The 17,088-nt window shown below is 43.5% G+C and overlaps 1 protein-coding gene across 2 annotated transcripts in view; it reads left to right on the top strand.

Annotated features, from left to right (window-relative positions):
• Nucleotides 1-17,088, top strand: part of ABI3 (ABI family member 3) — a 109,018-nt gene that overhangs the window by 82,310 nt on the left and 9,620 nt on the right. For both annotated transcript variants that reach the window (XM_073607817.1, XM_073607816.1), the window contains exon 7: nt 16,668-16,775. In XM_073607817.1, coding sequence (XP_073463918.1) covers nt 16,668-16,775 — 108 coding nt within the window. The remainder of the gene's footprint in view (nt 1-16,667; nt 16,776-17,088) is intronic.

Below are 17,088 nucleotides of genomic sequence, written 5' to 3'. Positions count from 1 at the left end.
TTTTTCCTTCCGATTTACCAAAACCATATAATATGAGGTCAAACTTTAGCAGTTTCAATTTGTATGCAATCAGGCAGGCCCTTGCACTACATGGTTTTGGTAAATCTGAAGACAAAAATCAGCAGAAAATCTGAGAGTGTATGGGGCTTTACTCTTCGGGCCCCAGCTACTACTGGGTGGGGAGCAGAGGAAGATCACTCCACCAGGGAAGGCAAGGAGATAAGCAGGCAGGCGGCTGGCTGGGACTTGAGCCAAGGCAGAAGAACATGCGAGTGGAGCTGAATGGGCATGCGCCCGAAACTGAAGAAATAGTCCCTCTGCTCCGACCAGCACATGATCATCAGAAAGGGGCACAGATAATGGAAAAAAATAAACTCCCATAAGTTAGTAGGAGCAGCAGAGGAGAGGGGGGTGCAATTCAGATTTTTTTCTTTTTATTCTGCATGGGCTGTCTTTGAAATTGCCCCAGCCCCTGTTCAAATCCAATCCGGGGACAAAACTGGGGACAGACTTGGTCCTGGGACAGTGTCCTCAATCCGGGGACTGTCCCCAGAAACCGGGGATGTCTGGTCACCCTATCATAGGAGGCGGGACTTCTTCTGAGGACAGCGGCCATGCAGGGTAAACAGGAGATCCCGTCCGCTCTGTATAATCTGTCTCCTCTCCTCGCTCGCTCTACACTGATCACAGGTAAGGCTGAGCTGCTGGGCACTGAACAGGCTGCATTGAGTGGCACTGAATGGGCTGAGCTGCTGGGCACTGAAAGGGCTGAGCTGCTGGGCCCTGAAAGGGCTGAGCTGCTGGGCACTGAACAGGCTGAGCTGATTGGAACTGAATAGGCAGAGCTGATGGGCACTGAAAGGGTTGAGCTGCTGGGCACTGTACAGGCTGAGCTGATGGGCACTGAACGGGCTGAGCTGATGGGCACTGAACTGGCTGAGCTGCTGGGCACTGTACGGGCTGAGCTGATGGGCACTGAAAACGCTGATCTGATGGGCACTGAACAGGCTGAGCTGCTGGGGACTGAACAGGCTGAGCTGCTGGGCACTGAACGGGCTGACCTGCTGGGCACTGAATGGGCTGAGCTGCTGGGCACTGAATGGGCTGAGCTGCTGGGCACTGAATGGGCTGAGCTGCTGGGCACTGAATGGGCTGAGCTGATGGGAACTGAAGAGGCAGAGCTGATGGGAACTTAAGAGGCAGAGCTGATGGGCACTGAACGGGTTGAGCTGCTGGGCACTGTACAGGCTAAGCTGATGGGCACTGAATGGGCTGAGCTGATGGCCACTGAATGGGCTGAGCTGCTGGGCAATGAACGGCTGAGCTGATGGGTATTGAACAGGCTGATCTGATGGGCACTGAACAGGCTGAGCTGCTGGGGACTGAACAGGCTGAGCTGCTGGGGACTGAACAGGCTGAGCTGATGGGGACTGAACAGGCTGAGCTGCTGGGGACTGAACAGGCTGAGCTGCTGGGGACTGAACAGGCTGAGCTGCTGGGGACTGAACAGGCTGAGCTGATGGGCACTGAACAGGCTGCATTGATGGGCACTGAATAGGCTGCATTGATGGGCACTGAACAGGCTCAGCTGCTGGGCACTGAAAAGGCTGAGCTGATGGGCACTGAGCAGAGTGCATTGATGGGCACTGAACAGATTGAGCTGATGGGCACTGAAAAGGCTGAGCTGATGGGCACTGAACAGGCTGAGCTGCTGGGCACTGAACAGGCTGCATTGATGGACACTTAAAAGGCTGAGCTGATGGGCACAGAACAGGCTGAGCTGATGGGCATTGAACAGGCTGAGTTGATGGGCACTGAACACACAGAGTTGATGGGCACTGAACAGGCTGAGCTGTTGGGCACTGAACAGGCTGAGCTGTTGGGCACTGAACAGGCTGAGCTGCTGGGTACTGAACAGGCTGGATTGATGGGTACTGAAAAGGCTGAGCTGATGGGCACTGATCAGGATGCATTGATTGGCACTAAACAAGCTGAGCTGAAGGGCACTGAACAGACTGAGCTTATGGGCACTTCACAGGCTGCATTGATGGACACTGGTGAAGCTGAGCTGATGAGCACTGGTGAGTATAATACACTCTTCAAATGTGCTTGAAAATGCAAGTTTTCCCTTTTAGGAACAAGAAAATAATGACGTTTTGCGGTTGGGCTGGTATGAAATGATTTCAAGAAATAACGTATATATCATACAATCATTACATAAACACATACCACATACACTGCACATATCATTTCAGGAAATATGCTTATAAAATAGTTTACTATTTGCCAATTAAAAAAAAAAAGTCCCCGGATTTCATTTTAAAAATCTGGTCACCTTAACATACAGTATCTCACATAAGTGAGTACACCCCCATTCCTGTAAAGGAATTCAGATAGTTCTTTGCCATGAGGTGCCATGTTGAACTTCCAGTGACCAGTATAAGAGAGTGAGAGCGATAACACCAAATTTAATGGTGTGAATAAAGTAAGTGGTGATTGCGCTGTGATAAGTGGGGAAGGAAGGAGGAGGGAGTCATGAAGTCACGTGACGTGACGATACGCGTGAGGTTTGGAGCACGGGAACTGTCACAGACTGATGATAGGATATGAGCTCGGCGCTCGTGGATGTTTTTTACTATAGCCTTCTGCTAAATGTAAGTGTGCCATGTTGTTTTTAACCTAATAAACTGATTTATATACGGGATCACGCTATGTGTACTCTCTTCCAATACTCTACATATATGCATCCCATTGTGACGAGCATTGAGGAAATGGGGACGGTTTGTAGACACCCTTTTTGAGGTATACGAATTCGGCGTTCGTTGGATTGACGCCCACACTCATTTTACAAAAGTGAGTGCATCCCCCTTCTGTGTCCTGTCCCTTTTTTCCACTTTGGCCGCCACGGAGTTATACTATATACTGTCTGCTTATGTTTTTTATATACCATCCTGCACACCCACCACCCGAATCGCCTGAACTACTGGATGGGACCCTTGCCTGCTGGTGATTTGTTACTGGATTACAAGCTGTTGTCTTGCAGCAGTAAGGTGAGCTGCTTGCGAGCACAGAGGTGTCCCCACTGAAGACTTTGTTTCCCTTTCCTGTGACTTGTGGACTTGCCTTTTTGGAACTGATGACTCATTGTTTGAGCACTTTGTACTACAAGGTGGTGGGACTGTTCATCATTTATTTATATATATTTATTTTTCTTGGAGTCACTAATAAGTATTTGCTGAGTTACCACATATGTGCTAGTATGATACTAGCCCCTTTGCACTGAGATTTTTTCTTTTCTTTTGTGTCAGTATTTACAATATTTTTATGTGCTAGTATGATACTAGCCCTCATGCACATGGACTTTGTTTGATTTATATATTTTATTTTGTTCAATTTTTTTGTACCCACACTGTATTTGTCACTCATTTCATAGCTTTTTATACGCTTTAGACTATTTTGGTTCTTCAGTTTATTCAGATTTAGTGCTCATTAGACTGCACTTTATTACATTTCATCACACTTTTATATTTTGTATAATTTTTCCATTTTGCCTTTTGGAACTGATGACTCATTGTTTGAGCACTTTGTACTACAAGGCGGTGGGACTGTTCACCATTTAGTTATTTACTTGGAGTCACCATTAATTATTTGCTGAGTTACTACATATGTGCTAGTATGATACTAGCCCTTTTGCACTGAGTTTTATCTTTTGATAAGTATTTGCTGAGTTACCACATATGTGCTAGTATGGTACTAGCCCTTTTGCACTGAGATTTTTCTTTTCTTCTGTTTCAGTATTTACATGATATTGTTTATGTGCTAGTATGATACTAGCCCACATGCTCATTATACCTTTATATTTTGTATAATTTTTTCATTTTTCATTCACCTCTCTATACATTTGAGCTAGCCCCTTCCCCTCCCTCCTCATTCCTTCCCCACTTATCACAGCGCAATCACCACTTACTTTATTCACACCACTTTTGTCTGTTTGGATCAGTCATTTAGGTGTTGCAGCAGTGCCCCTTAGCATAGGTATTTCTGACAGCGCAGGAGTTTCTTCATTATTTATAACACCAAATTTAACACACCTGCTCCCCATTCACACCTGAGACCTTGTAACACTAACGAGTCACATGACACCGGGGAGGGAAAATGGCTAATTGGGCCCAATTTGGACATTTTCACTTAGGGGTGTACTCACTTTTGTTGCCAACGGTTTAGACATTAATGGCTGTGTGTTGAGTTATTTTGAGGGGACAGCAAATTTACACTGTTATACAAGCTGTACACTCACTACTTTACATTATAGCAAAGTGTCATTTCTTCAGTGTTGTCACATGAAAAGATAGAATAAAATATTTACAAAAATGTGAGGGGTGTACTCACTTTTGTGAGATACTGTATATGAATTTTGCATCATTTTATTGAGACAGATAGAGATTTCTTTTGGTTGTATTTAATCACCACTGGGGTTTTTTTTTTTTTTTTTGCTAAAAAAACGAAGAGACCAAAAATGTTGAAAAAGAAAATTCTTTGTTTCTGTTATAAAATTTTGCAAATAAGTAATTTTTCTTCTTCATTGATGTGCATTGAAGGGCACTGATAGGCTGCACTGATGAGGCTGCACTGGTGGGCACTAATGACGCTGGACTGATGAGCAAGGGTGATGTTGCACTGATAAGCTGCACTGATGGGCAACTGATGGAGCTGCACTTATAAGGCGGCACTGACAGGCACTGATAGGTGGCACTAATGGGCACTGATATGCTGCACTGATGGACACTGGCACTGATAGGGCTGCATTGATAATCAGTGCCTTGCTTATCAGTGTGCCCTTTCACAGGATAGTCAGTTAGTGGCTTTCCTTTCCTCAGATAGTAACAGCACTTAGAAAAGGAAATGCCAATAACCGGCAATTGTTTACATGTAATCAGCTGTGATTGGACAGAGCTGATCACATGGTAAAAGGCCACTGTGATTGGCCCTTTAACCTTGATCTGTGATCAGCTGTGTCCGAAGGACTCAGCAATCACAAAGCGTGCCGATGCGCACCCGAGGCAGGGTTCAGGGAGGATGTCAATTGGCGCCCTCCCGGAAATGTGTGACTGCGCTGTAGCCATCATTCGGCTATAGTGTGGTTGGCAAGAGGTTAAAGTGATATCAAACCCTAATATAATAAACCAAAAGCAGCTATCACTAAATTGCTGGATACTATTAGAATAATGTGAAGAAAAGGTGTAGCGCTTTAAAACATGTATAAAAAGTTCATATTAGTAAATAGTTCTGTAGCGCTGGTAGATTTACAATCTACCGCAGATTAGGTCAATTTAGTAAATTGTGTGTTAGGCAGGTTAAAAGTTCGCCTCTGTTCCAGCTTGGCTGACGTTGTGTGTGCTTCCGTGCTGACCGGTGGGTGTCGCTGTTACCATTAGTCAGTGTTGGAAGGGCAATATGTCGAAGTGTATAGATGCTCCTCTGTCTCGGACACAAGCTCGGTGGAGGTGGTCCTCCGAGTTGCATTCTGGGAAGAGGGTATTTATGGGACAGACGCCATGTTCTAGGGTTCGTTTTACAGCCCCCTGCTGGCCCTCCTGGCCGACAGGTATGCTTTAAGGAGCTACCTCGTGGTCCTCCGATCGGGAGGCCCATGATACTACGGCGCAGGGGTGGGTCCAGAGGCTTGTCTGGGGCCTACCACCGTGGCCGAGGAATGGTCCTGAGCTGTCAGTCCTGTGTGACGAAGCTGGACAACCGAGGAGATCCCAGGGGAGGACCCGTCTTGGAGAGATCACGCAGCGTGCTGGTCTATAGAGGGGCCTGGTGACTCGGTTGAAGGACGTATCCAAAAGAAGTAATTATACAGCATAGTGTCTCCGGTTCGGTTTAAAGGCACTGTGACTGACTGCTCACTGCAGAAGATCTGATACATCCTGTGGCAGAGGATCGTGCAGATTTACCCCCCCCAAATAAGTCTGTGGCAGAGACTTTAGATTCGTGCTGCGTACTGGCTGCTAGACCGGTGAGAGAGGCCTATCCAGACGAGCAAAGAGTGCGTCCCATGAGGGGAACGTATTCCACATAACTATCTGAATTCTACTGGGACATTTGTCGCTAAGATCTTGTAAGAAGATATTTGAGTTTCTCCTGAAAGTTTCCTTTTCCGTCTCTTTTCTGCTACTTCCTAAAGTTTGACTGTTTAATAAAGCACTGAAAACGTACTCCAGTGTTGGTGCGTGTGTCGTCCAGCAGTAAACTCAATGGAACCCTAGACCCGGTACCGGTGAAACAGAGGGAAGCAAAGTGAAGGTAACAGGCCCGCTTAAACCAGCAGCTCCACCGAGAGTTAGTGCTACAGTTCCAAGCATAAGTATAAGTGGAGCCAATCAGAGCCATCACCACCAAAGAGGAAAAACTTCTATTGGACGAGATCCACCATGGAGGGAACTTCAGAAGGGAATAGAAAACCCATCACCATCACCCAAACTAACTGACCCTTACCATCAGTGTATGGGCTATACACATAGTATGTAACCAGATGATGAAAACGATCCTCTGCTCATGCAATCCCAAAGCATCCCTCTCCCTCTGGACCAGATGGAAAATGTATCCTGTTGAGAGGAGGGTCTCCTAGGATTTTCCATCTGGTCCAGAGGGAGAGGGATGCTTTGGGATTGCATGAGCAGAGGATCGTTTTCATCATCTGGTTACATACTATGTGTATAGCCCATACACTGATGGTAAGGGTCAGTTAGTTTAGGTGATGGTGATGGGTTTTCTATTCCCTTCTGAAGTTCCCTCCATGGTGGATCTCGTCCAATAGAAGTTTTTCCTCCTTGGTGGTGATGGCTCTGATTGGCTCCACTTATACTTATGCTTGGAACTATTTCATAAAATAAACTTTGTATACATGTTTTAAAGCGCTACACCTTTTCTTCACATCTTTTAATCCTTGTCTATGTTCCAATTTAAGCTGGTGTCGTGATCATTTCCCCAGATTTCCAGTTTCAGGGTGGCTGCTTTCTCTTGCACCATTTATGGAGCCACCCTTGCATGCAGGGACTGGAGCTGTGTCTCCCTACACTGTGTGCATCGATAGAAACACAAAGCCCTGTAGCCTAGTATGGCACTTGCTCCTCCCTCCTCCTCTCCCCTCCCTTCTCCAAGCAAGCAGACTGACTGGAGACTACACTGTCCACTGTGAAGACCGGAAGTTCACAGAAGCAGCACTGAGAGAACAGGAGCCAACGACAGTAAAAAGCTGTAAACTGCAAGGGCTGGGATAAACATTTTAACAAATAGTTTACTGGGGGATCTTTATTTTATTGTGCTCAATGTGTTCATCTAAAATGCTGAGGGTTTAATTTTACTTTAAGTGGGTTTCCTCTAGGTGCACCAGCTTCCTCCCACAGTTGAAAAACATACATGTGGCTTCATTGACTTCCCCTCGTATTAGATCTGCTTTGTGTCAGCATAGGTATGACTGTGCGAGGGACATTAGAGCGTGAGCTCTTCTGAGGACAGAATGTGATGTGATCAACAGTGTAAAGCAATGCAGAAGAAGCATAAGTGTTATATAAAATAGAACAATAATTAAAGTAACTTACAGGCTTGCGGCATAATCAGCTTAGCTGAGAAGTCAAGCTTATCCTGACCTGATCAAAGGCCTCACCACCATGGTCCAAAAAAACCATGAAGGCTGGAAGGGATCAAACCCAAATCCATCCAATTCCGATGAATCTATAGGCATTTACAGGTATCGGATACCAATGATGGCTTGCATAGCAGGTTATGTGTGCACTACTATTAACCTGAAAGGAAAATTCTCATTTTGGTGGACAGAATTGGAAATTTCAGCCTATCTCTTGTTGTACATGTCTCCATCCTGGTAGGAGGAGGTGATCAGTATAGTTCTAATTACTTAGAGAAGCTGCATGGATTTTGGAATGGAGATTTGACTTTAGATTTGATTTTAATGAGATTTGATTTTAATGTGAAAGTACGGTACGTCTATCACAGATATAGAAAATAAAATGACGATAATATTCATTCAAAACAGATTTTACAAAAATGATCACTGGAACAGAGGGATTCCTTGTAAAACCTTGAGGATGAGTGACATCTAGTGGCCAATGTAACTAAGTGACTACGTTTTATATTAGGAATAACAAAGATAAAAAGGTACAGAATACAAAGCGAGGAGGGACACAATGCTCTCAGGTTATCATATAGGTAAAACATAAATTGCATTGACAAGTGGCTTTTGTGGTTACTACTACATCTATTTTGAAGTGCATGGGAATTTTTACAGTTGCAGTGAGGGGAAAAAAGTATTTGACCCCCTGCTGATTTTGATTTGTTTGCTAACTGACAAAGAAATGATCAGTGAGACACAGAATAACAACAAAAATATCCGGAAAAACGCATTTTAACTACTTCAGCCCCGGAAGGATTTGCCCCCTTCCTGACCAGGCCATTTTTTGCGATACGGCACTGCGTCACTTTAACTGACAATTGCGCGGTCGTGCGACGTTGTACCCATACAGAATTTATGCCCTTTTTTTCAAACAAATAGAGCTTTCTTTTGGTGGTATTTGATCACCTCTGCGGTTTTTATTTTTTGCACTATAAACAAAAAAAGAGCAACACTTTTGAAAAAAACACAATGGGGGTTATTTACGAAAGGCACATCCACTTTGCACTACAAGTGCACTGCAAGTGCACTTGAAAGTGCACTTGGAAGTGCAGTCGCTTTAAATCTGAGTGGTAGATCTGAAATGAGGGGAAGCTCTGCTGATTTTATCATCCAATCATGTGCAAGCTAAAATGCTGTTTTTTATTTTCCTTGCATGACCCCCTCAGATCTACAGCGACTGCACTTCCAAGTGCACTTGTAATGCAAAGTGGATTTACCTTTCATAAATAACCCCCAATATTTTGTACTTTTTGCTATAATAAATATGAAAAAAAAATTCTTCATCAGTTTAGGCCGATATGTATTCTTCTACATATTTTTGGTAAAAAAAAATCACAATAAGCGTATATTGATTGATTTGCGCAAAAGTTATAGCGTCTACAAAATAGAGGATAGATTTATGTCATTTTTATGATTTTTTTTTATTGTATCCCCCTTTTTTAGGGCTGAGTGATTTGTTATACTTCGAAATGTTGGTCTTGGGGGCATGCTGACCTTGGATGATGCCTAAACAAAGATGGTGCTGTCCTTTAAGGGAGGCAGATAGATGACGACTTTGCAGGGGGAGGACAGATATTTCTCTTAGGTGTTACATCAACACATTTTCTAGTATGCCCTTGTTGGAGGTGCCATGTAGTGGTTGGCATGGTTCTGCAAAGGAAGAGGGTGGGTGGACTTTATTATATAGGAGGGTAAGTCTTTTTGAAGTTGGAGGTCTTTGTGACCCTAATGCTTTCATCTGCACTATTTAAGACATGTATATTCTCCATGATCCTAACCACAAAGAGAAGCCATGTGAGTGGAACTGTACACTAGAACAGAAGTAGTGCTGTTCCAAATACAATGTAGTGGGGTACATGGGGAGAAAAGGGGGAAACTTTTTTTTTTCTTCAAAGGAAGACTGTTTACAGTGCCTTGAAAAGTATTCATACCCCCTCGAAATTTTGCACATTTTGTCATGTTACAACCAAAAATGTAAATGTATTTTGTTGGGATTTTATGTGATAGACGCATAATTGTGAAGTAGAGGGAAAATGATAAATGGTTGTCATCAAATAAATATGTGAAAAGTGTGGGGGGCATTTGTATTCAGCCCCCCTGAGTCAATACTTTGTAGAACCACCTTTCACTGCAATTACAGCTACAAGTCTTTTTGGGGATGTCTCTACCAGCTTTGCACATCTAGAGAGGGACATTTTTGCCCATTCTTCTTTGCAAAATAGCTCAAGCTCTGTCAGATTGGATGGAGAGCGTCTGTGAACAGCAATTTTCAAGTCTTGCCACAGATTCTCAACTGGATTTAGGTCTGGACTATGACTGGGCCATTCTAACACATGAATATGCTTTGATCTAAACCATTCCATTGTAGCTCTGGCTGTATGTTTAGGGTCGTTGTCCTGCTGGAAAGTGAACCTCCGCCCAGTCTCAAGTCTTTTGCAAACTGTAACAGGTTTTCTTCTAAGATTGCCCTGTATTTGGCTCCATCCATCTTCCCATCAACTCTGGCCAGTTTCCCTGTCCCGGCTGAAGAAAAGCATCCCCACAACATGATGCTGCCACCACCATGTTTCACGGTGGGGATGGTGTGTTCAGGGTGATGTGCACTGTTTTGCTTTTAGGTCAAAAAGTTCAATTTTGGTCTCATCTGACCAGAGCACCTTCTTCCACATGTTTGCTGTGTCCCTCACATGGCTTCTTGCAAACTGCAAACAGGACTTCTTATGGCTTTCTTTCAACAATGTCTTTCTTCTTGCCACTTTTCCATAAAGGCCAGATTTGTGGAGTGCACGACTAACAGTTGCCCTTAGGACAGATTCTCCCACCTGAGATGTGGATCTCTGCAGCTCCTCCAGAGTTACCATGGGCCTCTTGGCTGCTTCTCTGATTAATGTTCTTCTTGCCCGGTCTGTCAGTTTAGGTGGACGGCCATGTCTTGGTAGGTTTGCAGTTGTGCCATATTCTTTCCATTTTCAGATGATGATTGAACAGTGCTCCATAAGATGTTCAAAGTTTGGGATATTTTTTTATAACCTAACCCTGCTTTAAACTTCTCCACAACTCTATCTCTGCCCTGTCTGGTGTGTTCCTTAGCCTTCATGATGCTGTTTGTTTACTAAGGTTCTCTAACAAACCTTTGAGGGCTTCACAGAACAGTTGTATTTATACTGAGAATAAATTACACACAGATGGACTCTATTTACTAATTAGGTGACTTCTGAAGGCCATTGGTTTCACTAGATTTTAGTTAGGGGTATCAGGGTAAAGAGAGATGAATACAAATGCACACCACACTTTTCAGATATTTATTTGTAAAAAATGTTTAAAACCATTTATCATTTTCCTTCCACTTCACAATTATGTGCCACTTTGTGTTGGTCTATCACATAAAATCCCAATAAAATATATTTATGTTTTTAGTTGTAACATGACAAAATGGGGAAAATTTCAAGGGGTATGAATATTTTTCAAGGCACTGTATGTAGACCAATCTTTCTCAACCTTTTCACTTTTCAAAGATTTTTATTGATAACAATCAAATAGCAGTTACAGACAATACAGTGTAAATTAGAGTAAGTACAGACAACAGAGTACATATTTCGATAGTACAATATGGTGATAACATGTTGGAGAGGGGGGTACAGAGTTTGATTAAGATAACATAGATTATACAATAAAATAGGAGCCGTAAATGTTGTAATAAGGAAGGGGAAGTGCCCTTTGACACTAGAGGGTTGGTTAATGTTATTACTCTGTAAGAAGGTGATCACGGTACCGACTAAACAATATGTACTAACAGATTACGTTACCAGTGGTGAACACTGATTAAAGAGGGAGGGTTTGGGAGGAGGGAGGGGAGTCAAGAAGAAAGAGGGTTAGGAAGAAAGAAGGAAAGGTTAGTTAGCGGAAGGGTGGTCGGGTAGCCCGCACGGGCCCAGGTCGTAAAGTGTCATTGTCGCTGAAGGTCAGGGTGAAATTAGGGTTCCAGGAGATGCTTGTCAAAGTCAGTGGGCAGAAAGTGATCTATCCATGGACGCCAAATTTTGAGATGCTGGAGAATCTTGTCTAAGATCGTTGCTTCAATTTTGCCATGTATCATAGCCTGGGTGACCCTATTTTTCACTTCAGCTATGTTTAGGGTCGGTGTCTTCCAGGCCTTAGCAATAGTTTGCTTGGCCGCTGTGGTGAGTTGAAGGAGAAGGCGCAGTTGTGCTCTGGTGTAATCCTGTGGGATATAATTTAGTAAGTCAAATGATGGGTCAGGGTCTAGATTTTCTCGGAACAATGTGGAGGCCATTTGAAATGTTGTCGCCCAGAAGCGTTGTACAATCGGACATGTCCACCAAATGCGTGCATGTGTGCCTCTTTCACTGCAACCTCGGAAGCAATTTGGGGGATAACTCGGCAGGAACTTAGTGATTCTGGCGGGGACCAGGTACCACCTCATGAGGACTTTATAATTGGCTTCTGAAGTGACAACATTTTGAGTTTTTTGTGTTGGTCCATATGTTCGTCCAGTCTTCCAGATCCAGGTCAGTTGCTAGATCCTTGGACCACTGTAGAGCATATGAGGGGAGAGTTGCTGGGGGGGGATGTGAGATGGGTATAGAGACGAGAGATGATACCTGGAGCATGTGGATCTGAGTCGTATATACCCTCAAACACAGTTAAATTGTCCAGCCCTGAGCAAGATCCTATAACAGTTTGAGCAAAGTGAGTGATTTGAAGATAACGAAAACATTCCTTGTGAGGAAGCTGAGCTTGCGCTTGTAGGACTAGAAATGTCTTAATGGTATCGCCATTGATCAGATCATATATATGACGCAGACCAGCTTGAGACCAGACCTGGAATGAGGTTGGTTCGGTGTAGGCCAGGTAGAAGAGTGGGTGACCAAGAAAGGAAAGCAGCGTTGAGTGTGGTGACATCAATTTAAAAAGGTTTCGTAATTTGTCCCAGATTTTGAGGGAGTGTTGTGTTATGGGGTTGGTTATGGAACCGCGCGCTGAGGGGGGCAGCCACAGCAAACTGGGCACTGTGATAGGGTGGAGATCTATCGCTTTTAAACTGACCCATAGAGGCATTACGGTTTTTGCATGATGAAGTGTGATTTGGGCCAGTTGGGCTGCATGGTAATAATGAAGGAAATTAGGTAGACCAAGGCCTCCACTGAGTTTGTTACGAAGTAGGATAGGTCGAGAGACCCTTTTCTCAACCTTTTCAACACTGAGGAACCCTTAAAATAATTTTCCGGTCTCAGGAAACCACTACTAAAAATGACTATAAATACAACTCATGATACATTAGTGTGATGGTCAGTAGGAAGAATGATCCTTACAGTTGTGGTCATTGGGAAGAATTAGCCCCTTGCAGATAACAAAAAAGATCAGTGGTGTCAGTGGGAATTTATCTGAGAGGAAAATTTTGTACATTGCTCAAGGAACTCCTAGCAACCTCTAGGAACACTAGGGGTGTTATTTACGAAAGGCAAATCCACTTTGCACTGCAAGTGCACTTGAAAGTGCAGTCGCTCTGAATCGAAGGGGTAGATCTGAAATGAGGGGAAGCTCTGCTGATTTTATCATCCAATCATGTGCAAGCTAAAATGCTGTTTTTTATTCTCCTTGTATGTCCCCTTCGGATCTACAGTGACTGCACTTCCAAGTGCACTTTCATGTGCACTTGCAGTGCAAAGTGGAATTTCCTTTAGTAAATAACCCCCTAGGATTCCATGGTACCCTGGTTGAGAAATTCTAAAGTAGACTGTCTACTTTTATACGTAGTGGCTATATAAAATAATCACTCCCCCCCCCCCCCCCTCAAATAATCACATTTTGTTGCTTTGCATCCTGCAATGAAGACAGACACAGTTTTTGTTTTATTAAGCTGTATTTACTAGTGCAACTTATAACATCAAAGTGAAAGATATAACACCAACATGTCAGAATTTTTTTTTAAATAAAATTTAAAAAATAGAATCACTGAATGGGAAAAAAGGATCACCTCCTGTAAAACAACCCCCCCCCCACTACCCCTATGTCAGCATTTTGTTAAACCACGTTTTGCTTTATTCCAGCCTTTAGTCTGTTGGGATATGTCTCTATTAACTTTGCACATGTACACTTTGCAATATTTGCCCATTCTTCTTTGCACAACTGCTAAAGTTCTGTTAAATTTGGTGGTGACCGTTTGTGGACTGCAGTCTTCAAGTCATTCCACAGATTATCAATGGGGTGTAAGTCTGGGCTCTGACTAGGCCATGCAAGGACATTCACCTTTTTCTCCTTCAACCATTGTGTGGTCATTTTTGCTTCAATTACAATTAAATTTTAGTCTTATCTGACCAGGTGTTATGATCAGATGAGACTAAAATTGAATTATTTGGCCAAACGATAGGTCTGGTGGAAATCCAATACAACTCACCATCCAAATAACACCATTCCTACAGTAAAGCACGGAGGTGGTAATATCCTGTTATGGGGGAGTTTCTCTGCAGCAGGGACTGGAGCACTTGTCAGGATAGAAGGAAAAATGGATGGGGCAAAATACCATCAAATTCTTGAGGAAAATCTGCTGCTCTCTGCCAGAAAGTTGTCGATGGGAAGAAGGTTTACCTTCCAACATGACAATGACCCAAAGCACACAGCAATAATGCCCACACAGTGGTTGAAGGAGAAAAAGGTGAATGTCCTTGCATGGCCTAGTCAGAGGCCAGACTTAAAGCGGCGTTCCACCCAAAAGTGGAACTTCCACTCATTTGTCTCCTCTCCCCCTCCGGTGCCACAATTTGCACCTTTCGGGGGGAGGGGGGACAGGATACCTGTCTTTGACAGGTATCCTGTTCCCACTTTCAGTAGTCCGTGCCACGGCCCATGACATCACTGTGGGGCTCCCTCCTCCTCCCCCTGTCGGCGGACCAATAGGAAAGAGGAGTGGGGTCTTACGCATGCGCTGTAGGGTTCCCGGCGTGAAGCCATAAGGCTACATTACCGAGTTCCCATAACCGCAATGGCGGCGGCAGCACCCGACAGCTGATGGAAACATCAGCTGCGGTGCCGACATCGCTGGACTCCTGGACAGGTAAGTGTCCTATTATTAAAAGCCAGAAGCTGCAGTATTTGTTGGCTATGAGACTCGGCTGATCACAGATCTGAGTAAGGGGTCGATCCCGGCCCCTTACCACGTGATCAGCTGTCAGCCAATGACGGCTGATCACGTGATGTAAACAAAAGCTCGGTAATTGGTATTTTTTTTCCTCACGCTGTCAGAAAAAAAAAGCCGATCACTGGCTTCTGTCAGAGGGACATTGGTCCCTCACTCAGAAAGCCGCAGCTGTGCCCACCAGTGTCACCTGCCAGTGCCACTGTGCCACCTATCAGTACCCACCAGTGCCACCTATCAGTGCCCACAATGCCACCCATCAATGCTCACCAGTGCTGCCAATCAATGCCCATCAGTGTCTAATAATCAGTGCCACAGATCAGTGCTGCCTATCAGTGTCACCTACCATTGCCCATCAATGCCGCTTATCAGTGTCACCTATCAGTTCCAATCATCAGTGTCAACCATCAGTACCAACCATCAGTGCCAACCATCAGTGCTTACATAGGTGTGCGCAGCCTAATGCATTAGGGTGTGCACTCTTAAGATCAAACATACATGCATGTGTATGTACCTACATATATATGACCCCGGCACATTGATCTCCCTGCTAGCACAGTGAAAGAGAAAAGGATAAACATTTCTCTTATGGCAGAGCCGGTAAGAGGGAGATCTTTCCTATGTTCCTGTTGATACACAGAAAGATAACACTAATGCGCATGGGGGGGATTAGGGTGTGCCTGGGCACATCCGGCACACCCTGTGCGCACGCCTATGAGTGCTTATCAGTGCCGCCTATCAGTGCCCATTAGTGCCGCCTTATCAGTGCCTATCAGTGCCGCTTATCAGTGCCCATCAGTGAAGGAGAAAAATTACATGTTTTCAAAATTTTAAAACAAACTATGAAACTTTTTTTTTTTTTTTTCTAAATTTCGGTCCCTTTTTCTTTTATTTAGCAAAAAATAAAAAATCCAGCAGCAATTAAATACCACCAATAGAAAGCTCTATCTGAGTGAAAAAAATGATAAAAATTGAATTTGGGTAAACTGTAGCATGACCGTCATTCAAAGAGTGACAGCGCTGAAAGCTGAAAATTGGTCTGGGCAGGAAGGGGGTTTAAGTGCCCAGTAAGCAAGTGGTTAAACCCCATTAAAAATCTGTGGAATGACCAGAAGGCTGCAGTCCACAAACAGTCACCATCAAATTTAACTGAACTTGAGCAGTATGTCTGGAAAGATTTCACATTACACTAAATAAAAACAAGACTAAAGAATGTTAAAAAAAACCTAAGACAATGCGCTTCCTTTAGACCTGCATTTTGCAATTCATACACTAGATGGCAACATTTGATAATCATGTTCACAAGCCAGACTAAACGCTGATGGAGGAACCTCTGCGTTTATGTAATACATTTATTAAATCATTCCCAACTTGTTTCAAGACCTTCCTATATAAAATAAAGCGCTGTAACACAATACAAAAATCACAACATTATATCAGATGTCAAGTGGAAATGAAAGTTACTCACAATGATGCCGTTATCCATGTAAAACCAGCCTAAATATATTAAAGGATTCACAACATAAAGTCCTACCTATCAACCTCCAGCACCAGCATGTCCTTAGTGAGTTGAAATGCGTTGAGGCTGGAGGTGGACAGGCTTTCATATATATGTTGTTATTGGGGTTTTATTGTACAAGAGTAAGGTGGTAACTAAAGCAGTGTGTAAAATGTGCTATTAGAATGTGTAGAATGTGTCCTCAAACTCCAAAGACATGCTGGTAGGTTAACTGGCTCCTGTCCTAATTGGCCCTAATATGAGTATGTATGAATGTGAGGTTTTTTTTAATCAGTTTTTTTTTTCCTCTTTTTCAGATGCCTGGTTCTCCCACTTCTCACCTACAGATAATACTGATGAGTTTCTCCCTCCACCTCCTACTAATGATTATGCAATGACAGATACGTGTTGGCCTAAAGTAAATGGTATGAGATAAACCATACACCAACCCTACATCCCATTTATACATATCCAATCCAATTGTCTGGCAGGCAGGTTAGATAGAATGAAGGGATGGAAGATAGATAAATAGATAGATAGAGAGATAGATAGATAGATAGATAGATAGATAGATAGATAGATAGATAGATAGATAGATAGATAGATAGATAGATAGATAGATAGATAGATAGATAGATAGATAGATAGATAGATAGATAGATACAGTGGGGCAAAAAAGTATTTAGTCAGCCACCAAAAAAGATGAGAGAGGCCTGTAATTGTCATCATAGGTATACC

This window comes from Aquarana catesbeiana, linkage group LG12 (genome assembly GCF_042186555.1).
Source record: "Aquarana catesbeiana isolate 2022-GZ linkage group LG12, ASM4218655v1, whole genome shotgun sequence".
Classification (NCBI taxonomy): Eukaryota; Metazoa; Chordata; class Amphibia; order Anura; family Ranidae; genus Aquarana; species Aquarana catesbeiana.
The sequence above is the reverse complement of the archived record's forward strand: the minus strand, read 5'-3'. Positions and strand labels throughout refer to the sequence as shown.